Genomic DNA, 18,940 nt, shown 5'->3' on the forward strand with positions numbered 1-18,940 from the left:
CAACTACAGTCACAAAAAACACACATGTACAGCGTGAATGCTCTCATATATTAATATATGCATTAGTCCACAGATATTCAGCATGATTTAATTTAGATTATTATTATTATCTAGAGCTTCAGTTTGAAAAATACAGTACTAACAGTATAACCTCAAATATTAACAACAAAAAGACGACTAGTCGTAAAAACTAGCATATTCAGTATGTTTAATTTAGATTATTATTATTATTTATTCATTCAGTTTCCTTCTGCTTAGTCCCTGATTATCAGAGGTCACCACAGCAGAACGAACCGCCAACTATTTCAGCATGTTTTACACAGCGGATGCCCTTCCAGCTGCAACCCAGTACTGGGAATTCATTAATATTATGATTATTATCATTATCTAGAGAGTTTGACAAATCCAGCACTAACAGTATAACCTCAAATATTAATAACAAAAGGACAACTAAAATGCTCTCGCATATTAATGTGCATTAGTTATCAGATATTGAATTAATTTAGATTATTATTATAATTATCATTATTTTCTAGAGCATTTGAGAAGTCCAGCACTAACAGTATAATCTCAACATTTACAGCAGAAATGCTTTCACATATTAATATGCATTAGTCGGATATTCAGTGTGATTAAATTTAGCTTATTATTATTATTATTATTATTATTATAATCGAGAGTGTCTGTTTGAGAAATCCAGCACTAGCAGTATAGTCTCTCTCTCAGTAAACCTTCATTTCTCTATTAAACATGACGGTGTTGTTGTTCTGAGCACTGACCGGCTGACTGTCGGCTTGTGTTTTTCTCCTGACCCTCAGCCGATGGTGAAATAAACTGCTGCCGTTCTCAGAGTCTCCAGAAACATCTTTCTCCATACCGCCTGTCTTTCTGAAACGAACCCTCGCTCATGTTTACGGGCTCCTGGAGACGTGCGCTGATAATCTGGGGCTGATAAACCGGTCCATTGTGTGCCGAGTAACTGACCTGAGATCTGTCCAAACTACAGTCTGCTCTGAATATGAAAGCCTGTTTGTTTACATGTTTTAGGGTAATGCTTTAATTAGTAGTTACACACAGTCCATGCACTTACACTGTCAAACATATCTGGTAATGAACAGTGTCCGTATTTAGCCAATCACAAGTGTTTGTTTGTGGTTGTGAATTACATTATGGGATGTTGATCTTTGCTCGGTCCATGTTTGATATTAATAATTCAACTCTACTGTTGGCTTATTGACATTTTAGTTGTTTGCAGTAATATAATGGATAAGAAATAATATCTAGAGAAATAAGTCTGTAGAATAACAGAAAATGTGCTGTAGTTTATTACAAGGTTTCTGTAGCGTAATATACAACACCAACACACACTATATAGCACTAAAAACTATTACACGTGTAGAAAAAGTCACTTTTTACAACCTTTCAAGGTTAAAAGTTGTTGGAAAAAAGATCAAGATCCCATAATCAACTCAAAAGTGGAAAATAAAGAGGGAACAATAATGTAAAATTAAAACAGTAATTAGAACATTTACTTACTTTACCTTTTAAATGGCAATTGTGAAAACACCACTGTACACTACCTGACAGAAGTCTTGTGGTGGATCTCCATTGTAAGAGCAGCACATAATAACTAGACTTCTAGTTGATCATGTGTTAAAAGTGTCAGAAGGTGGATTTCTCTGCTGAATCATCTGTTGATCTGCATCCCAATCATCACCAATACTGCAGAAGACCTACTGGAACCATCATGAAGCCAAGATTCTCACAGAAATCAGTCAAGTTTGGTGAAGGAGAAATCATGGTTTGGGGTTTCATCATTCAGTATGGGGGTGTGTGAGAGATCTGCAGAGTGGATGATCAACATCAACAGCCTGAAGTATCAAGACATTTGTGCTGCCCATTACATTACAAACCACAGGAGAGGGACAATTCTCCAGCAGGATAGCGCTCCTCATACTTCAGCCTCCACATCAAAGCTCCTGAAAGCAGAGAAGGTCAAGCTGCTCCAGGATTGGCCAGCCCAGTCACCAGACATGAACATTATTGAGCACGTCTGGGGTAAGATGGAGGAGGCGTTGAAGATGAACACAAAGACTCTTGATGAACTCTGGGAGTCCTGCAAGAAGGCTTTCTTCACCATTCCAGATGACTTTATTAATCAGTGATTTGAGTCATGTCAGAGATGTATGGATGCAGTCCTCCAAGCTCATGATGGAGTCAGACACAATATTCATTCTGTTTCCACTGCAGCATGAGCACATATTCTATACTGGACATTATTGAAGCTTCAGTGAGCAGACTTTAGTATAAGCAGAGTCAGACCTTACTGTCCTAATCAAATCATTATTAATCAAGACATGATCAGATTTTATTGTGCTCAAATAAGCCTCATCTAGAGGCCTTTACCTTTCATATAAGACACTTCTGATACCAAATGATCAACCAGAAGTACTAATTGCTGTTCCTAAAACTTGGATAGTCCACAAGACTTTTGTCAGGGAGTGTATTTCTTCAACAACAGACTCATACCGTCAAAATATTTTGCTACTTGTTTACATTAAACAAGTTATTTTACATGAATTTTAGTACTTCACATTAAACATTTATCCAATGCAAAAATTCAGATTAATTAAAAGTTCAATTAAAAGTGTACCATTCTATATTTTATTTCATCTTAGTTCTATTTCTATATGGCTTTATTTTATTAAAATTAAATTTGCAGTATGCTTTCAGCTAGTGAATTCTAATAATTTCTTTACTAAAAGCGAGTTATATAGTTGTAATTGTAGTTAACAAATAACAGTAAGAAGATTGACCTCTTATCTTCTTTCCATAATGTTGATGTTTTTAGTTTATTTTGTTCATATACATTTGATTTATTAAGATATATTCTTCTGCTTTTTAGTTTTGCTGATTGATTGTTTAATTTTTATATAGTTTTTTAGGGTGTCAATTTTAACATCTGTCCAGGGACAACGGATGAAAATAGCCTTCAGGCCAATTCTGGTGCATTTGCAGCATTGCTAATTAATGTACACGGCCCCTGCCAAATAAATAAATTAATAAATCTGGCTCAGTATTAAAATGAAATTATTTAGTCTATATTAAGTAATGCTTAAAATGAAAATCAGAAATGAACAAAAAGTTTGCTGGAAAGAAAGTTTTCTGTGCATTTAGATCAACAGAAGTGAGTTAGTCAGTCTCTCTCTCTCTCTCTCTCTCCGTGTGTGTGTGTCTCCTCCATTGTGTGCTGCTGACCAGAGTTCACACACTGCAGCTGGTGTTGAATTATTATCTCTCTGATAATCAGTGCAAAGCAGTGTAAAATCATCACACAAACCTTCCTGCTGCTCCTGTGTTTCTCCATCAGTCGACTGAACGCAGACTGACTATCCTCCAGCAGAGACTCCAGAGCAGCCATCAGGGGGAGTGGACTGAGTCTGTGTTTACACTGGTTACCAAGCTACATCAGGAGGAGGCGGAGCCACAGGGGTAAAAGACCAGCCTGCTTAAAGGTACAGTTCACCCAAAATGAAAATTCTGTCATCCACTGCTCAGCTTCATCCTGTTTCAGACATGTTTGTCTTTATTTTTTCTTGCGTTGAGGAAAAAAAAGAAGATATTTTGAAAAATGTTGAAAAACAGCCATTGACTTTCATGGTTTTCAGATTGAAAGATTCACAAGGAAAGCCTTATGGAAATAAATACAGAAATAAATGTGGGAATAAACAAATAAATAAAATTCTAAATGCAAAACTAAATTAATGGAAAATTATTAAAAAGTTTATTTGTTTAAGAACAAATTATAAATGAAAAAGCGGAATATTTTTTTAGGATTAACTAATTAAAATACAATATATTTGTTTTATTAAGAGAGATATTTATTTACTTTTTTATTGTCATATATACATATATATATATATATATATATATATATATATATATATATATATATATATATATATATATATATATATATATATATATTACTATATATGTGTGTGTGTGTGTATGTGTGCTTATTTAATAATATTTACTCCTGCTTATTTAATGCACAACATCATGTGATTGTGGAACTAAAGTCTGAATTATTAGCCCCCCTGTTTATATTTTCCCCCAATTTCTGTTTATCAGAGAGCAGATTTCTCGAACACATTTCTAATCATAATAGTTTTAATAACTCATCTCTAATAACTGATTTATTTTCTCTTTGTCATGATGACAGTAAATAATATTAGACTAGATATTCTTCAAGACACTTCTATACAGCTTAAAGTGACATTTAAAGGCTTCACTAGTTGGGGTGTCAAAATTAACTGTTTCTTCAATGCACCGTGATGCAGACGCGGACAATTCGGTATCGGTTCAGTAATAATCATAACCGGTTATTATGTACTGACATCATTTATCTCATATGCGCTATGTCGAGTAGCTTGGCGAGGGAGGCGAATGCGAGTATTTACAACGCTCCAACTACTTAAAAACACAGAAACTGCACAATTTCACAGAGTGTGTGTTTGCTGGACAGTCTTTCCCTGACACTTACAGCAGAAGCCCCTATTTCCCTGCGATTGACAGAATGAGAGTAAACTCAATTTCTCTCTCTCTCTCTCTCTCTCTCTCTCTCTCTCTCTCTCTCTCTCTCTCACTGTGGTCCTTTGACCTGCTGGCGTGACGTTTCCTCTCCTCTCGGCTGTTACAGCGATACTTCTGGATACAGACACTAGCGCGTGCCTGCAGAGTTTTCACCACCGTGTCTATCATGGATCAGCTGTGATCGCCACTGCCGTTTATCAGTTTCACTCATCTGTGAAGAGCGTGCAAAAGCCAATCGCAGCCCTTTTTGTTGAGCGTGTGACCAATGAAACGGGTGTAAGAGAACTTGGTAGACAAGGATCAGAAAGCAAGCGGGATATTTATATTAGTTTATATTATTTGCTATAAATGCTGGGGTTGTTTAAAGGTACAGTTTATATATCTGACTGTTTGTATTAAAGGACAAAATTGGATTACAAATAGTATATAAATATATTCAAACATTTTAATACAAGAACTGCTGCTGTGAAGAAAATATAAAGCTGTGTATGGAAAGCATCGTCAAGAGATATCGCAGAGATATCAAATTAAACCGAATCGATGGCATGATAATCATAACCGAACCAAACCGTGAGACCAGTGTAGGTTCACAGCTCTATTAACTAGGTAATCAGGTTAACTAGGCAGGTTAGGGTAATTAGACAAGTTATTATATAACGATGGTTTGTTCTGTAGACTATCAAAAATAATATAGCTTAAAGGGGCTAATAATATTGAGCTTAAAATGGCTTTAAACAATTAAAAACTGCTTTTATTCTAGCTGAAATAAAACAAATAAAACTTTCTCCAGAAGAACAAATATTAGAGGAAATACTGTGAACATTTCCTGAAACTGTTAAACATCATTTGGGAAATATTAAAACAAGAAAAATAAATTCAAAGGGGGGCGAATAATTCTGACTTCAACTGTATGTGTAATTATATTTATTTATTTATTTATTTTTATTAGATATAACTTATTCACAGTTAATATCCACTATTTGTATGTTTGTTTGTTTTGATTGCTTCTTCAAGCTGTGAGGAGTAAAAATGTAAAAGTAATTGCATCATTTTCTGATCAAATAAATGCAGCCTTCACTTTCTTCAAAAATTAAAAAAATATAATAATTAAATCTAAAATCAATGCAATAAGCAGTTAGACCAGCATATCACTTCCGAAGTTGTAATGAAATTATGCAAATGAAATGGCAGTAAGCATTATCAGCTGACATGTTTGACCGCTGATCAGCGTTTGTGAGACTCATCAATAGGGATGGAATGATTCATTGAACTCATGATTAACTCTTATGTGCTGATGGGTCTTATTCATCCACTCTTGGCTGATTTTGAGTCTTAATTTGGCCACAAGTTTCCCTGTGTTTCAGCAGCTGGAATGATTTTTGCTGAAGAATCTTATTTTGACACAATGCTTTGGCAATGTTTCACTCACCAGTACACTGGGGGCAGATTGACTCTCCTTTGGTTGTTTTGGTGCTGTTTTTGCTTCATTGACCTCCATTATAATCACATTTATAGATTGCAAAGCCTCATGACAGCATATAATCATGCATTTTTGATTGCTGCTGGTTTTCCCTGTTGGGAAGAGGGACAATGGGTCATTTTTATTTTTAATCACCAGTTGCATTGGAAAAACAGAGACCTTTGCTCCTCAGCTGTCAGACCACCGTAAACACAGTAAGTGTATTTCTGCACACACACTATAATTGGCTGTTCTACTCCACTGAACTCCATATAAAAGACAGAACGCGATTATAATGGAGCAAAAACAGCACCAACAAAACCAAAGGGGAGTCAATTTGAACTGTACACAAGGGATGACAATTGTATCTCGATTTGTTTGGCATCTTAAACTCTTTGAATCGTCACACATTTGAGTGGATGGCTCCATCCCTACTCCTCGTTGAGCTCCTGGAAGTGTAAAGTCATTCCTCCTTCTGCTCTGAGCACCAGCTGATAGAGACGCCGCACTGGTTTGGGCCCCGGCAGGATCCTGAACCTGGCCAGAGTCAGAGCCACCACCACCTTCATCTCCGCCATGGCGAAGTTCTGTCCGATGCAGTTCCTGCAGACGGAGGAGCACAGAGGAAGAGATCTGCACTAAGTGTTTAGACAGCAGATGAGTCCCAAATGGAAGCATACTACATTTGAATATAAACTTGCTTATCAACCATTAGAAACGTATGCTGTATTCCACGAGTTCACACTCACAGATATTTGACTGAATAGAGTATGTGTATTTGGCGTGCTGTCTGTGGAGAGGGCTCTGAGCTCTGGAAGACACCCTAACTCGTGTTATTCCTCTTATTAGGGTAGAGAAAGAGATAGGGGTCCGATTATAGTGTCTAGTCCGGCTCCAGAACACTCCCCCCTCAGATTTAAGTAGGTGATGGGTTTAAAAGAGTAGCGTTGGGGTGGTGGAGGGATGCTGAAGTCGAGAGAAAACAGAGGTAGGACGTGCTTGAGTATTTATAGGGGCTTGGTCTCAAGCTGATTTGATAATAAAATGATTGTCAATAATGAATTAGACTCGTCAAAACCATAGACTGTAAAATATATGGACGTAGTATCCGTGATGTCACCCATAGGTTTCTGAAGAGCGCAAATGAAGCTAAAAGTAGGCGTGGCCAACTGTCGCCATTTTGTTCGCGCGTCATCGCACCCACGGCGGGATACCAAACAAGGGCAAAGAGGCGGAGAGTGAGCGGAGCTACAGACACCTGCTGGCACTCTGCTTAGACCTAGCAGACAGACTTTACTTTGGGAGAAACACTTTATACTCTATTACCTGCGACTCGTTTGTGTTCTGACCACATGTGCTTGGCTGTACACTATATCAATAAAGTGTTTAGACTTTTAAAAACACTGTAGTAATACATTGAGCCACTAAACATTGCTCTTATGATGTTTTTTTACAGGAGGAAAACGCGAAATACTTCCAAACACTTCAGATATAGTGTGTGTTAGTAAATGCAGGACTATTGATGAACTCCAGCATAACACTGTATGATAACGCTTCAGATGACTGTTCTAGAGCCTACAGCTAATCAATCTGTCACATTCTGGAGGGCATTACAGCTCTAAAGAACATTATAAATGATCTTAAATAATGCAAATACATTTATAGAGATGGTATATAAGTATATAACTTCACTCACCAGGGAAACGGAGGCCATGTGAAGGGTTTGTGAGCACACTTAAATACACACATCATGCCATATCATCTGATAATTAAAGGAAATAAGTCCAAAAGGCAGCTGACTGTGTAAAGCCACATAAAACAACACAAAAATGCAATGAATATGCCGAGATCAGTGGCTAATCTACCGGATTCAGCTGAGGTGAAGTGACGGCGAGCAGCGAGACCTAGCTGTCACTCAAGTGGCCACGCCCTAAATTAAGCAGACTTAATATAACTTAATAAAACAAAACAGATGAGTTAAAAAAAATTCACCCCCCTCACTGTTGTCATGAAGGTTAATCATGGGTATATCCACCCAAGCCATCATTTGTAGCAGGCTGTAAGCATGTTTTTATCAGCTGTAAAAATGGCCAATGTCCCACTGCAGTCAGAAATGACCTGGACTTCCTGGAGCCAGCCCCCCGAAGGTGAGTTGGTGAATTGCAGTTTTAGTTACTTCCGTATTGGCTTCCCGAGGAAGAGCGGGAGGTTGCCGCTTGGTCAAAACCAATCGTGCTTCTGCTGAAATTTGTTAATAAAACATCTCGTAGTGGCTCTGTCTGTAATTGTAGGCAGTTTCCTTGCTGCCCTAAAAGTCAGTAGCTCTGTGCCATTCACCTATTTTTATGTGCATTGTGCTGTATCGCATAATGGAAATAAATAATATTGCATTTTTAAAATGCACATTAAAGATTTACGAGGGCAAACTTTTATCCGAGGAAAATAAATGTGCATGAACTACAGTGGAAACAGCTTCAGTCAGTCTGTGCATGCGCTTGATCAGTATAGAGCATTTCAATGCAGCGACGTTATTAGCCCATGAGCGTTTCCTGCTTGTTGTCAAACTATTTTGTAACCGTAACAAGAGACAGTTTTACGGTATCTTAATGTTAAAACAGCTGTCATAACCTGATTTATCAATATGTGGACATTTTTGGTTACTTGAAAGCTACGAAATTAAAAATGTAAAACAGAAAAGTAGATTATTTATTTATTATTTATTTATTTATAATTTTTAAACAGGAAAAGATTAAAAGATAATCGGGCCTGACTCGACTTGAATGCGGTTTTTCAGCAGAACATAAAAACATACAGACACACTTACCATCTCATCCATCAAACACACCAGAACAGTACAAACAATCACCAAACATACAAGATTGAGGGAAGCAGGCTACTAACTCAGTGGCTTCAGCGATAGTTGACCATCAGATGATGAGCATGGGATTTTTTAAAAAAGTCTTAATGTTGGTCTTGTTTTTAGATGTTGTGGGATCTCATTCCAGGCTTTTGTGAATGCATAAAAGAAAAATCTCTGTTCATAACAGCTTTTAAAAACCAGTAATGGCAAACGTTCATTTGTTGCAGATGTGGTGGAGCGATCAGTCCTTGTGCTAAGTTTTGGTACCAAAGCACAAAGGGCTGCTGAGGTAGTGCTATTTAAAGTTTGATAGTAGAGTTTAATTCCTGTGTTTATAATGTAGTCTTGAACTGTTAAAGCATTAGAGAGTGATGGAGCAAAACAGTGATGTGTCCATCCAGAAAGTCTATTGTGGATCTTATAGGCCCTATTGTACAGTCTAGCTATTGGCCTCAACATATCATTTGTTGTGAGGGACCAAACAGGCAAACAGTAGGACAAGATTATGGCATGAAGATGAGTTTCAGGAACAGAAAAAGACAAATTTGTCCTAAATTTCCCCATAAACAAATAGCTGTTTCAGCTTTTTATAAACATTTTGAACATGGTCACAATAATGGGCCGTTTCCACTGAGTGGTACGGTACGGTTCGGTTTGGTTTGGTACGCTTTTATAGCCGTTTCCACTGTCAAAAAGCGTACCGAACCGAACTGTACCGTACCACTTTTTCGGCACCCTTTCAAAAGGGTACCAAACACGAGAAAGGGTACCAAAAGGCGGAGCCACACGCGCAGCTGAACGCTATTGGTTTACAGAGATACGTCATTCGCTTACGCAACAAGCCAGAATGAAAACAAAAAACCCGCCATGTTTGAAATACACAGCCGACGAGCCGAGACATTACAGCGGAATGATTTATACATATAATAACGAGCCATGGTCGACCCGGGCTCAAACAAACCTTGTCGTCGTCTTGATGAACAGCCACAAAGCCAAGACGAAGAGCAGATTTACCCTGTGCCCCGTAGTTTTTTACGAGCCAGTCTGAGGCGCGAGCGGTTTTACTTTCTTGCTAGCGCTCGCGCGCGTCTAACATTATATCTGAAATAAGAAACTTCTTGAGCTGATGATAATAACCTGCGCTTGATTATTGACGTGCTTTTGAAACCCGATCCTGTCAGACACTGACAAACGCGAGAGTGAAGCGTGAAGAAACAAAGGAGAAGCTGGAAAAAAGGAGCACATTATTTTTTCAGCAAACATGAACAAAATGCCATGATTAACTAACTTATTATCTTCACATTTTGGACTAATATGAACCAGGAATGACGGAATTACTCTCTAACAGAGGCTACATGTGCTGCTGAAGATTACAGACACAGATAAGAGGTTTACACTGACTGTAGGCTATAATTTCTGTTGTTTTGAACCTAAATGCGGACGAAATGTCTGCTGTGTGTAGTTCTTCTGTAGTTGGTAACAAATCGGAGACTGTAAAAGGCTGTATGTGTTTATATATGTTCATTTATTTAGTTATTTAATATAATTACAGACGTTACAGTAGGCTGTTTAGCACTGTCATTGATCTGCAGTTATAATCAACTCATGTTCATTGAAAAGTTAGTAATAAACATTTCTACACAAGTATTGATGTGTGTAAAGCATCTGTTTTATGAGAAGAGCTTCTCATGATATGTGAGCGACCCGTACAGCTTTATTGTAGACATTTCCTCCAGTGAGAATGACGTCGACTGAAACTTTCTGCCATACACCACGCCCACCAAACGAGTACCCTTGTTAGTGGAAACGCAAGCCTGATAAAGGTGACCCGTACCAAACTGTACCGTACCGTACCAGTCAGTGGAAACGAGCCATAAGTGCATAAGTGAATAAAGTGTTGCATGCAAAACTGTTGTAAACAATTAATTTGTGTTGAATTTAAACAAACTAATTAAATTGAGCAATGTTCAACTTCATTTGTTTGTTTTAATTCAGCCCAAATAAATTGTGTACAACCACTTAACGTTAAAAAATTGAGTAAATCCAAGGAATCATCTTTGAATAATTTTTTTCAGTGTGAGGTGAGAGTCCAGACTGATTCCCAAATATTAATATGTGGAGACAATGGAAAGTTTTTGATTTGAGGAAGTGATGGGATGGGATATAATTTTCGCCTGTAGGTGGATAAAAGTACATACATTCTGTTTTCTTAACGTTAATAGTCAAAAGATTGTCTTGCAGCCTTTGATGTAAATGCTGAAGATCTGTATTTAATTGATTGTTAATTGTGTCTGTACTAGATCCAGACACAAAAGGTACAGTGTCATCAGCGTATAATAAAGAATCTGTGTGTTTAATTACCTGAAGGAGGTCATTGATATACATCAGGAAAGATAAAGATCCCAAAATACTTCCCTGTGGAACCCTGAATGAACAACCTAATGCCTGCGATGTTTAGATTAGGACCATTGTTGTTGTTTACATCCCTCAAACTGATCTATATGCGTGATGTGGTTTAGTTTCTGCCTGATGTTGATCAGATATCAATGTGTGTGTGAGGGTGTTGGCATCATTAATGCGTCAGTCAGTCATCACAGTGCTTCAGTATTATTCTACTGTTATTATTCCCTCCAGAACTGTCTTGAGCATCTGTCTGACTCCTCCTAAAGCCACAGCATTTATTGAGTTTGGTTTTCTGAGGCGCAGCTCATTTATTAGAGGAGAACAAACACCACAGTGGAGAATCCCTTACTCCACTTCTCTCAGTGATATCTGTGCAGGAGCAGCAGGAGCTGAGGAGGTGATGCTCTCCTGTGCAGCAGTGACTGGAGACGCTGCTTTATTCACTGATGATTATTATGCAATATTACAGTTTGTGCACAAGTCATTGAATGAAAACAGCTTATGCCAGGTGACCTACTACAGTTGGCTTGCTTCACTCCTAGTCATGAATTGTCCTATATTTCCTCATGGGATAGTAAAGTGTCCATTTTATGCGCATTTCAGAATCTCCCCAGAAGTTGTAGGTCATCCGGATACTTCTTGTCTACTGTTTTTCAAATATATTGAACTACTCTGCTTGCACACTGCTTTTAATGTACGATATAGTAGGGAAGCATGTGATTCGGGATGCACAATGTGTGCTGGAGTACCTGGGGCCTGCGGAGAACGGGATGAAGGCGTGAGGAGAGCGGCTGTCTGAGTTCTGTGGGTCGAAGCGCATCGGGTCGAACACCTACACACAGAAAACACCACACTGAACACTAATGCAATAATGAAATACATCCATAAATACTGTAATGATGACTTACCAGTGGATCAGGCCAGACTTGAGGGTTTCGGTGGACACCATAAATACTGATCAAACACAGGCATCCTGTGCACACACACACACACACACACAAACACACACACGGCTCACTGTGAAACTGTAACTGTAATTCTCAGGGATTCTCAGTGACTCTCTTAGTGATGCTCAGTGATCCTCAGTGACTCAAAGTGATTCTCAGTGACTCTCTGTGACTCTCATTGATTCCTAGTGACTCAGTGATTCTCAGTGACTCTTTGTGACCCTCAGTGATTCTCAGTAACTCTGTTACTCAAAGTGATTCTCTGTAACTCTCAGTGATTCTTAGTGACTCTCAGTGACTCTTTCTGTGACTCTCTATGATTCTCAGTAACTCAGTGAATCTCAGTGATTCTTTCTGTGACTGACTCAGCGAATTTTTGTGACTCAGTAATTCTCTCAATGACTCTGTAACTCTCAGTGATTCTCAGCGACTCTCTTTGTGACTCAGTAATTCTCAGTGGCTCAAAGTGTTTCTCAGTGACTCTGTAACTCTGAGATTCTCAGTTACTCTCTTTGTGACTCTCAGGGATTCTCAGTGACTCTCTGTGACTCGCAGTGACTCTGTGACTCTCAGTGATTCTCGGTGACTCTCTTTGTGACTCAGTAATTCTCAGTGACTCAAAGTGTTTCTCAGTGACTCTGTAACTCTGAGATTCTCAGTTACTCTCTTTGTGACTCTCAGGGATTCTCAGTGACTCTCTGTGACTCGCAGTGACTCTGTGACTCTCAGTGATTCTCGGTGACTCTCCGTGATTCTTAGTGATTCTCAGTGACTCAGTAAATCTTTGTGAATCTCAGTTATTCTTTCTGTGACTGACTCTCAGTGAATTTTTGTGACTCTCAGTGATTCTCAACGACTCTCAGTAATTCTCGGTTACTCTCAGCAACTCTCAGTGATCCTCAGTGACTCTCAGTAATTCTCAGTGACTCTCAGTGACTCAAAGTGATTCTCTGTGACTCAAAATGATTCTCAGTGACTCTCAGTGACTCTGTCTGTGACTCTCTCAGTTATTCTCAATAACTCTCTGTGACTTTCAGTGACTCATAGTGATTTTCTGTGACTCTCTCTGTGACTCTCAGTGATTTTCAGTGACTCTCATTGATTCTTAGTGACTCAGTGATTCTTTGTGACCCTCAGTAACTCTCAGTAGCCGCGTTTCCACTATCGCGCCTAAAGCGAGCGAGCCAGGGCGAGCCAAGGCCAGTCGCGTTTCCACTATCACTTCCGGGGCGTAATCGGGCCAAAGCGGGGCTTCCTTGGGGTCAGCGTCCGGCCTTTTTCGGCCCGCCGAATACCTTGGGCCAAGGAGGGCCAACTGGGGCTTCGGGGCGGGGTTACGTACAAAGGCGGAGTTTTCCTGTCAGGTAAAGAGGAGACAAGATGCTTTCTTCCCTTACATTTGTTTTGCTATCGCGCTTGATCAACTCACTAAGAAAAATCTGTGTTCGAAGTAAATGCCGCCGAACTCGAATGTCCTTATCCAGGGATCGCTGTCTGGCCTTACACCAACAGACCACAAACAGTAAAAAAGCAATCGCTTCGGTGTTCTCCATCTTCCAGCTCTCGTAGTGATGCCAGGTTGTGTTTGTGGTTATAATTTGAGTGTTTTGTTCCCGCTGAAGTGGGCGGGTTGTGTGACGGGTTGTGTGACGTTTGATTCGGGGGACGTTCTGGGGGCGGTGTTTGCGTGACGCGCTGCGAGCAACTAGCCCGACAGTGGAAACGCAACATGATTTCGGCCTCATTTCTCAACCTCCCGGGCTATTGGCTCGATTAAAGCCCTGGCTCGCACTGGCCCGATAGTGGAAATGCGGCTAGTGATTCTCAGTGACTCTCTCTGTGATTTTTTTTTTTTTGTGACTCAGTAATTCTCCTAATGACTCTCTGTAACTCTCAGAGATTCTCAGTTACTCTTAGCTACTCTCAGTGATTCTCAGTGACTCTCTTTGTGACTCAGTAATTCACAGTGACTCTGTAACTGAGATTCTCATTGACCCTCTTTGTGACTCTCAGTGATTCTCTGTGGTTATTCTCAGTTACCGTGTGGGATAACACAGTCTCCGGGTGTCTTCATGTTCTGAGAGTAGTATCGGGTGAGCGCCAGGACGGGTGAATGAAGCCTCAGACTCTCCTTGATGCACATGGTAGTGAAAGTCAGCTGACTCAGATCCTCCCTTTAGCCAATCACAGCGCACAATCAATAAAGCAGCATCTCGTTTCAAACATACACATGTACTACTCTGTGTGTGTGTGTGTGTGCGGCTCTGACCAGCTGATAGTGTGTGTGTCTCTGTCCGCCAGCAGATCTCTGACTTCAGCTCGGCAGCGCTCCTGATAATCCTGATTCATGGCCAGATTGTAGAAGATCCAGGAGAGAGCGCTGGCGGTGGTGTCGTGACCTGAAGGAGAACACAGACACACTTCATTACACACACACACACACACACTTACACACACACACACAGACTCATACGCAAACCTGCAGGATTTTATTCCAAGGTATGCACATATCCAGCACCGCCCGCCCCATCATGCCTTATTCTTATTTCAATCTCAAGAAACACTGATGCTTGCTGTCAAAGGCTGTATTATTTAAGGGCATTCGTTACGACATTGATAGGATCAAACTTATGATTCCTTTTTTATTCATTCATTCATTCATTTTCTTTTCAGCTTATTCCCTTTATTAATCTGGGGTCGCCACAGCGGAATGAACCGCCAACTTATCCAGCACATTTTATGCAGCGGATGCCCTTTTAGCCGCAACCCATCTCTGGGAAACATCCATACACACTCACTCACACTCATACACTACGGACAATTTAGCCTACCCAATTCACCTGTACCGCATGTGTTTGGACTGTGGGGGAAACTGGAGCACCCGGAGGAAACCCACACCAACATGAGGACAACATGCAAACTCCACACAGAAACACCAACTGACCCACCCGAGGATCGAACCAGTGACCTTCTTGCTCTGAGGCGACAGCACTACCTACTGCGCCACTGCGTCACCCATTCCTTTTTATTATTAAGATATGTTCTTTTGAGATCTAAATGTATATTTTTCTGCCAGGGCTGCTTATTAAACACTTCCTCACTGGAATTTGCCACGAGTGAGATGGAGAAAATGAAAGCACATCAGCACTGAGGAAAAATCAGATGCTCTTTAAAATGATGACATATTAAGAAAATTGCAAATACATGACAGAGGTTTGTGATACAACAATTACAGTGAAGCATTAATTACATGCTTATTTTCCACTGAAGGAAACTAATCTTCACTGCACAGTTGAGTAGTGGACAGGCTATCGTTATCGACTAGATAAAAAAGAAGAGCGAATAACATTGAGGTGAAGTGCTTCAAAACAAGTCCGCTATATGCTTCAGCGCCAAAACACGATCTGGTTTATTAAATAAAATAATAATTAAAAATAAATAAAATAACAGTGAAATATTGACAGTTTCAGAGAAGCCCATATTAAGCAGTTTTCACTGTTACTGACAAAATCAGTCAGGTAGTGCTGTTGCCTCACAGCAAGAAGGCCGCTGGTTCGAGCCTCGGCTGGGTCAGTTGGCGTTTCTGTGTGGAGTTTGCATGTTCTCCCTGCGTTCGCGTGGGTTTCCTTAGGGTGCTCTGGTTTCCCCCACAGTCCAAAGACATGCGGTACTGGTGAATTGGGTATGCTAAATTGTCCGTAGTGTATGTGTGTGTGTGTGAATAAGTGTGTATGTGTTTCCCAGTGATGGGTTGCAGCTGGAAGGGCATCCGCTGCATAAAACAAATGCTGGATAAGTTGGCGGTTCATTCCGCTGTGGCGACCCCAGATTAATAAAGGGACTAAGCTGAAAAGAAAATGAATGAATTTGAATAAGCAGGACAGGCATTTACAAAGTATTCGCAGCACCACTGAACGTGTTCACAGATTACCTCGGATGAACAAACTCGGTTGGAAGCGTAAAGCCTAGTTCACACTACAGGATTTTAAGCCTGATTTGAGCCTGATTTGGAAGTTAATGAGCTCGCCGACAGATCGGGCTGTGATCGGGAAAAAATCTGCGGGTGCTCGGCGCTCAGCAGTCTTTATGTGTGAACTACTGAACAACGAATCAAAGAGGCTCGCTGAAACGTCGCCGACACCTCACAGACAGAAATCCAATATCTAGCATGCTGAATATTCCAGAGCAGTCGGCCGACTCGACCCCACGTGCGGTCAGATGTAGTGCAGCCAATGAGAGAGCATATCAGCATTAGCTTTGTCTGTGTGCTCAGGAGCTCAACAGAAACGGCTGTGATTGGCCAGACTGGGCATCGATGCACTCGCTTCATTCTGCCTTAACACGGACACGAGAGTCGGCTATATTAACAGGGAAACTAGCATTCTGTAACTATTAGAATTACCATACTGCTCATTCTGAGCGTTCTCATATTAAACGTCATATTGTCACATCATATTTACATTCATAACTTCTACTGAGATATTAAAATTACGCTCTGAATGTCTGTCATCATATTTAGTGACACCATTACCCTATAAATATGTAGTTAAGATACTAAAAGACGCAAAGGTCTGGACCTCGCTTTCATTTTCACTTTCAAACAGGAGAATTCCCGGCACAGAATATGCTGTTTTAAAGATATATCTGAAGTAAATTGATGTTTTTGCTATCAGAGAGTTATGTTTATGTTAGCAGGAAGTTGCTAGGCAAAAAGGCACGCATATTTGAAGTCACAGTGAAAATTAGCAGACATGCATGCAGTCATGTTGACCAATATGGTAATTAAAGGTAGAAATGCTCAGTTTTTTACTGTTTTGTAATTTAAAAACAGAAATACACAGATATTTAGGAAACGTCAGGGTGTTATAGATAGGTTTCATTTCAAAGGGTTAATAAATTATACAAATTAAAAACTCTCTGACTGCCTTGGTAGTGCTAGTGTTAAAGCCACATCTATCCACTTGAGCCTTGCAGATGAGCGATTGATCTGCTGATGCATCAGCTGACTGACGATGTTTTTAAATGCTCCCTCGAAAGCTTGAAACTCTGTCAGTGATGTCATCAGCACACAAGCAGCCAATAGTGTTCCGCTTTTTTTGACGGCTCCTCCCTCTAAATTTCATTGGCTGTGGTTTGGTAGCTGGACTGAGCTGTTGGGGAACGTGTTGTTGTCACATCTTTTAGTGTGTGACCCCCTCTTGTGGATCATTTACGTAGTGTCATGTAATGTGAACACCACAGCGACACAAAATCAAGTCATGTGGCACAGCGATCTGCCAATGTTTAGTCATGTAGCGTGAACTAGGCTTAAGAGAACTCAGAAACTGGTTGTGAGAATGGAGATGTCTGCTTATTTGCGTCAGTCTGTCAGACGAAATTGTTTAAAACACCTTGAATGGTAGCGGTTCCATACAAGAAGGCTGAACAGCTGGCAGCTGGATCTGAATAGTCCGATAAATGAGACACGGGCTGGGCCTGGAGTTCCCCCGGCTCAGGTGCTGATGAGAGTGTAGTCTCCACCCCGTGTGCGAGAGCAATATTTGTCTCATTAGTTTCAGACTTTTTGGCTAATGTCTCGATTAAGTTTAGCTGTTTTGAGGAGCATTTACTCATGTTGAACCTAGTTTTTAACAACAGCTATCTATTTTTAGTGTGCAGAAAAACCGCCAGCAAAACTAAAGCCAATAGATTTCTTTACCCATCTCCCACCATGCAAGTACATACACACTTTAAACCACACAAACACACACCTTTATTTATTCTCCTTTCTTGCTTTGTCAATATATCATAGAGTATACGGTTTAATAATCAATTTAAATCAATTTAAAAAGCTGAATTAATTCACACCCTCTCATGGGTACGCACAGTGTGTACAGCCATACGGCTGCAGGCGCCACTGCACACACACACACACACACACACACACACACACACACACATACTCACAGACACACACACTCACAGACATGCACACACACACACAAACAAACACACAGACATGCACACACACTCACTCAAACGCATATACAAACACATACAGACATGCACAAACACACAAACAGAAACACTTAAACACAAACACACAGACAGAAACACACACAAAGACACTCAGACAAATAGATGCACACATACATAAACACACACAAAGATTATACCTGCAAACATGAACATATCTGCATGTGCCTTGATTTCCTCATTCGTCAGGCCTTCGCCTTTATCATCCTGGAGGAAGAAGAGCACACACACACACACACATACGTGTTTTGCTATACTTGTGAGGGCCATGACCCAGTAGCATGTTGTGAGGACCCCCCTTTCTGTTAATGCTAGGAAAATAAAAAAAATAGTAGTGCCACTAGAGGGGAGCAGACAGCCAGGAAATCACTTTAAATCTGTAAAAACACCATGTTCACAGAAATGGTGAGGTCGGGAGAGGAGTTGCGAGGACCGCACTGTTACTAGGCAGATTTCAGTTTGACGGTTATGGGTAGCGCTTATTAAAAGTGATCAGAGATGCTGATTTTAGTCCAAATAACACTTTTAATCACTGAATAGTTAGTTTGATTATCATATTAATTACTCAAACGGTTCAAAATGCGGATATATTTTGTTAATAGCCTGCTGATTTCATATGATTGGATAATATAGTCTCGACTAAGGAAACTCTGCTATATC

General features: G+C 40.0%; 2 protein-coding genes across 3 annotated transcripts in view; both read right to left on the reverse strand.

Annotated features, from left to right (window-relative positions):
• Positions 1-3,597, reverse strand: part of LOC130238692 (testis-expressed protein 47) — a 15,197-nt gene extending 11,600 nt beyond the window's left edge. For both annotated transcript variants that reach the window (XM_056469785.1, XM_056469786.1), the window contains exon 1: positions 3,341-3,597. In XM_056469785.1, coding sequence (XP_056325760.1) covers positions 3,341-3,421 — 81 coding nt within the window. In that variant the 5' untranslated portion in view covers positions 3,422-3,597. The remainder of the gene's footprint in view (positions 1-3,340) is intronic.
• A 2,077-nt stretch (positions 3,598-5,674) lies between these two features.
• LOC130238616 (cytochrome P450 4F3) overlaps positions 5,675-18,940 on the reverse strand; it is a 45,258-nt gene continuing 31,992 nt past the window's right edge. The window contains exons 7-12 of the mRNA XM_056469690.1: positions 18,421-18,487; positions 14,535-14,664; positions 14,306-14,439; positions 12,227-12,291; positions 12,068-12,150; positions 5,675-6,658 (exon numbers count right to left, since the gene is read on the reverse strand). Of these exons, the coding sequence (XP_056325665.1) occupies positions 6,487-6,658; positions 12,068-12,150; positions 12,227-12,291; positions 14,306-14,439; positions 14,535-14,664; positions 18,421-18,487 (651 nt within the window). The 3' untranslated portion in view covers positions 5,675-6,486. The remainder of the gene's footprint in view (positions 6,659-12,067; positions 12,151-12,226; positions 12,292-14,305; positions 14,440-14,534; positions 14,665-18,420; positions 18,488-18,940) is intronic.

The sequence above is a fragment of the Danio aesculapii genome, chromosome 12, assembly GCF_903798145.1.
Source record: "Danio aesculapii chromosome 12, fDanAes4.1, whole genome shotgun sequence".
Lineage (NCBI taxonomy): Eukaryota > Metazoa > Chordata > Actinopteri > Cypriniformes > Danionidae > Danio > Danio aesculapii.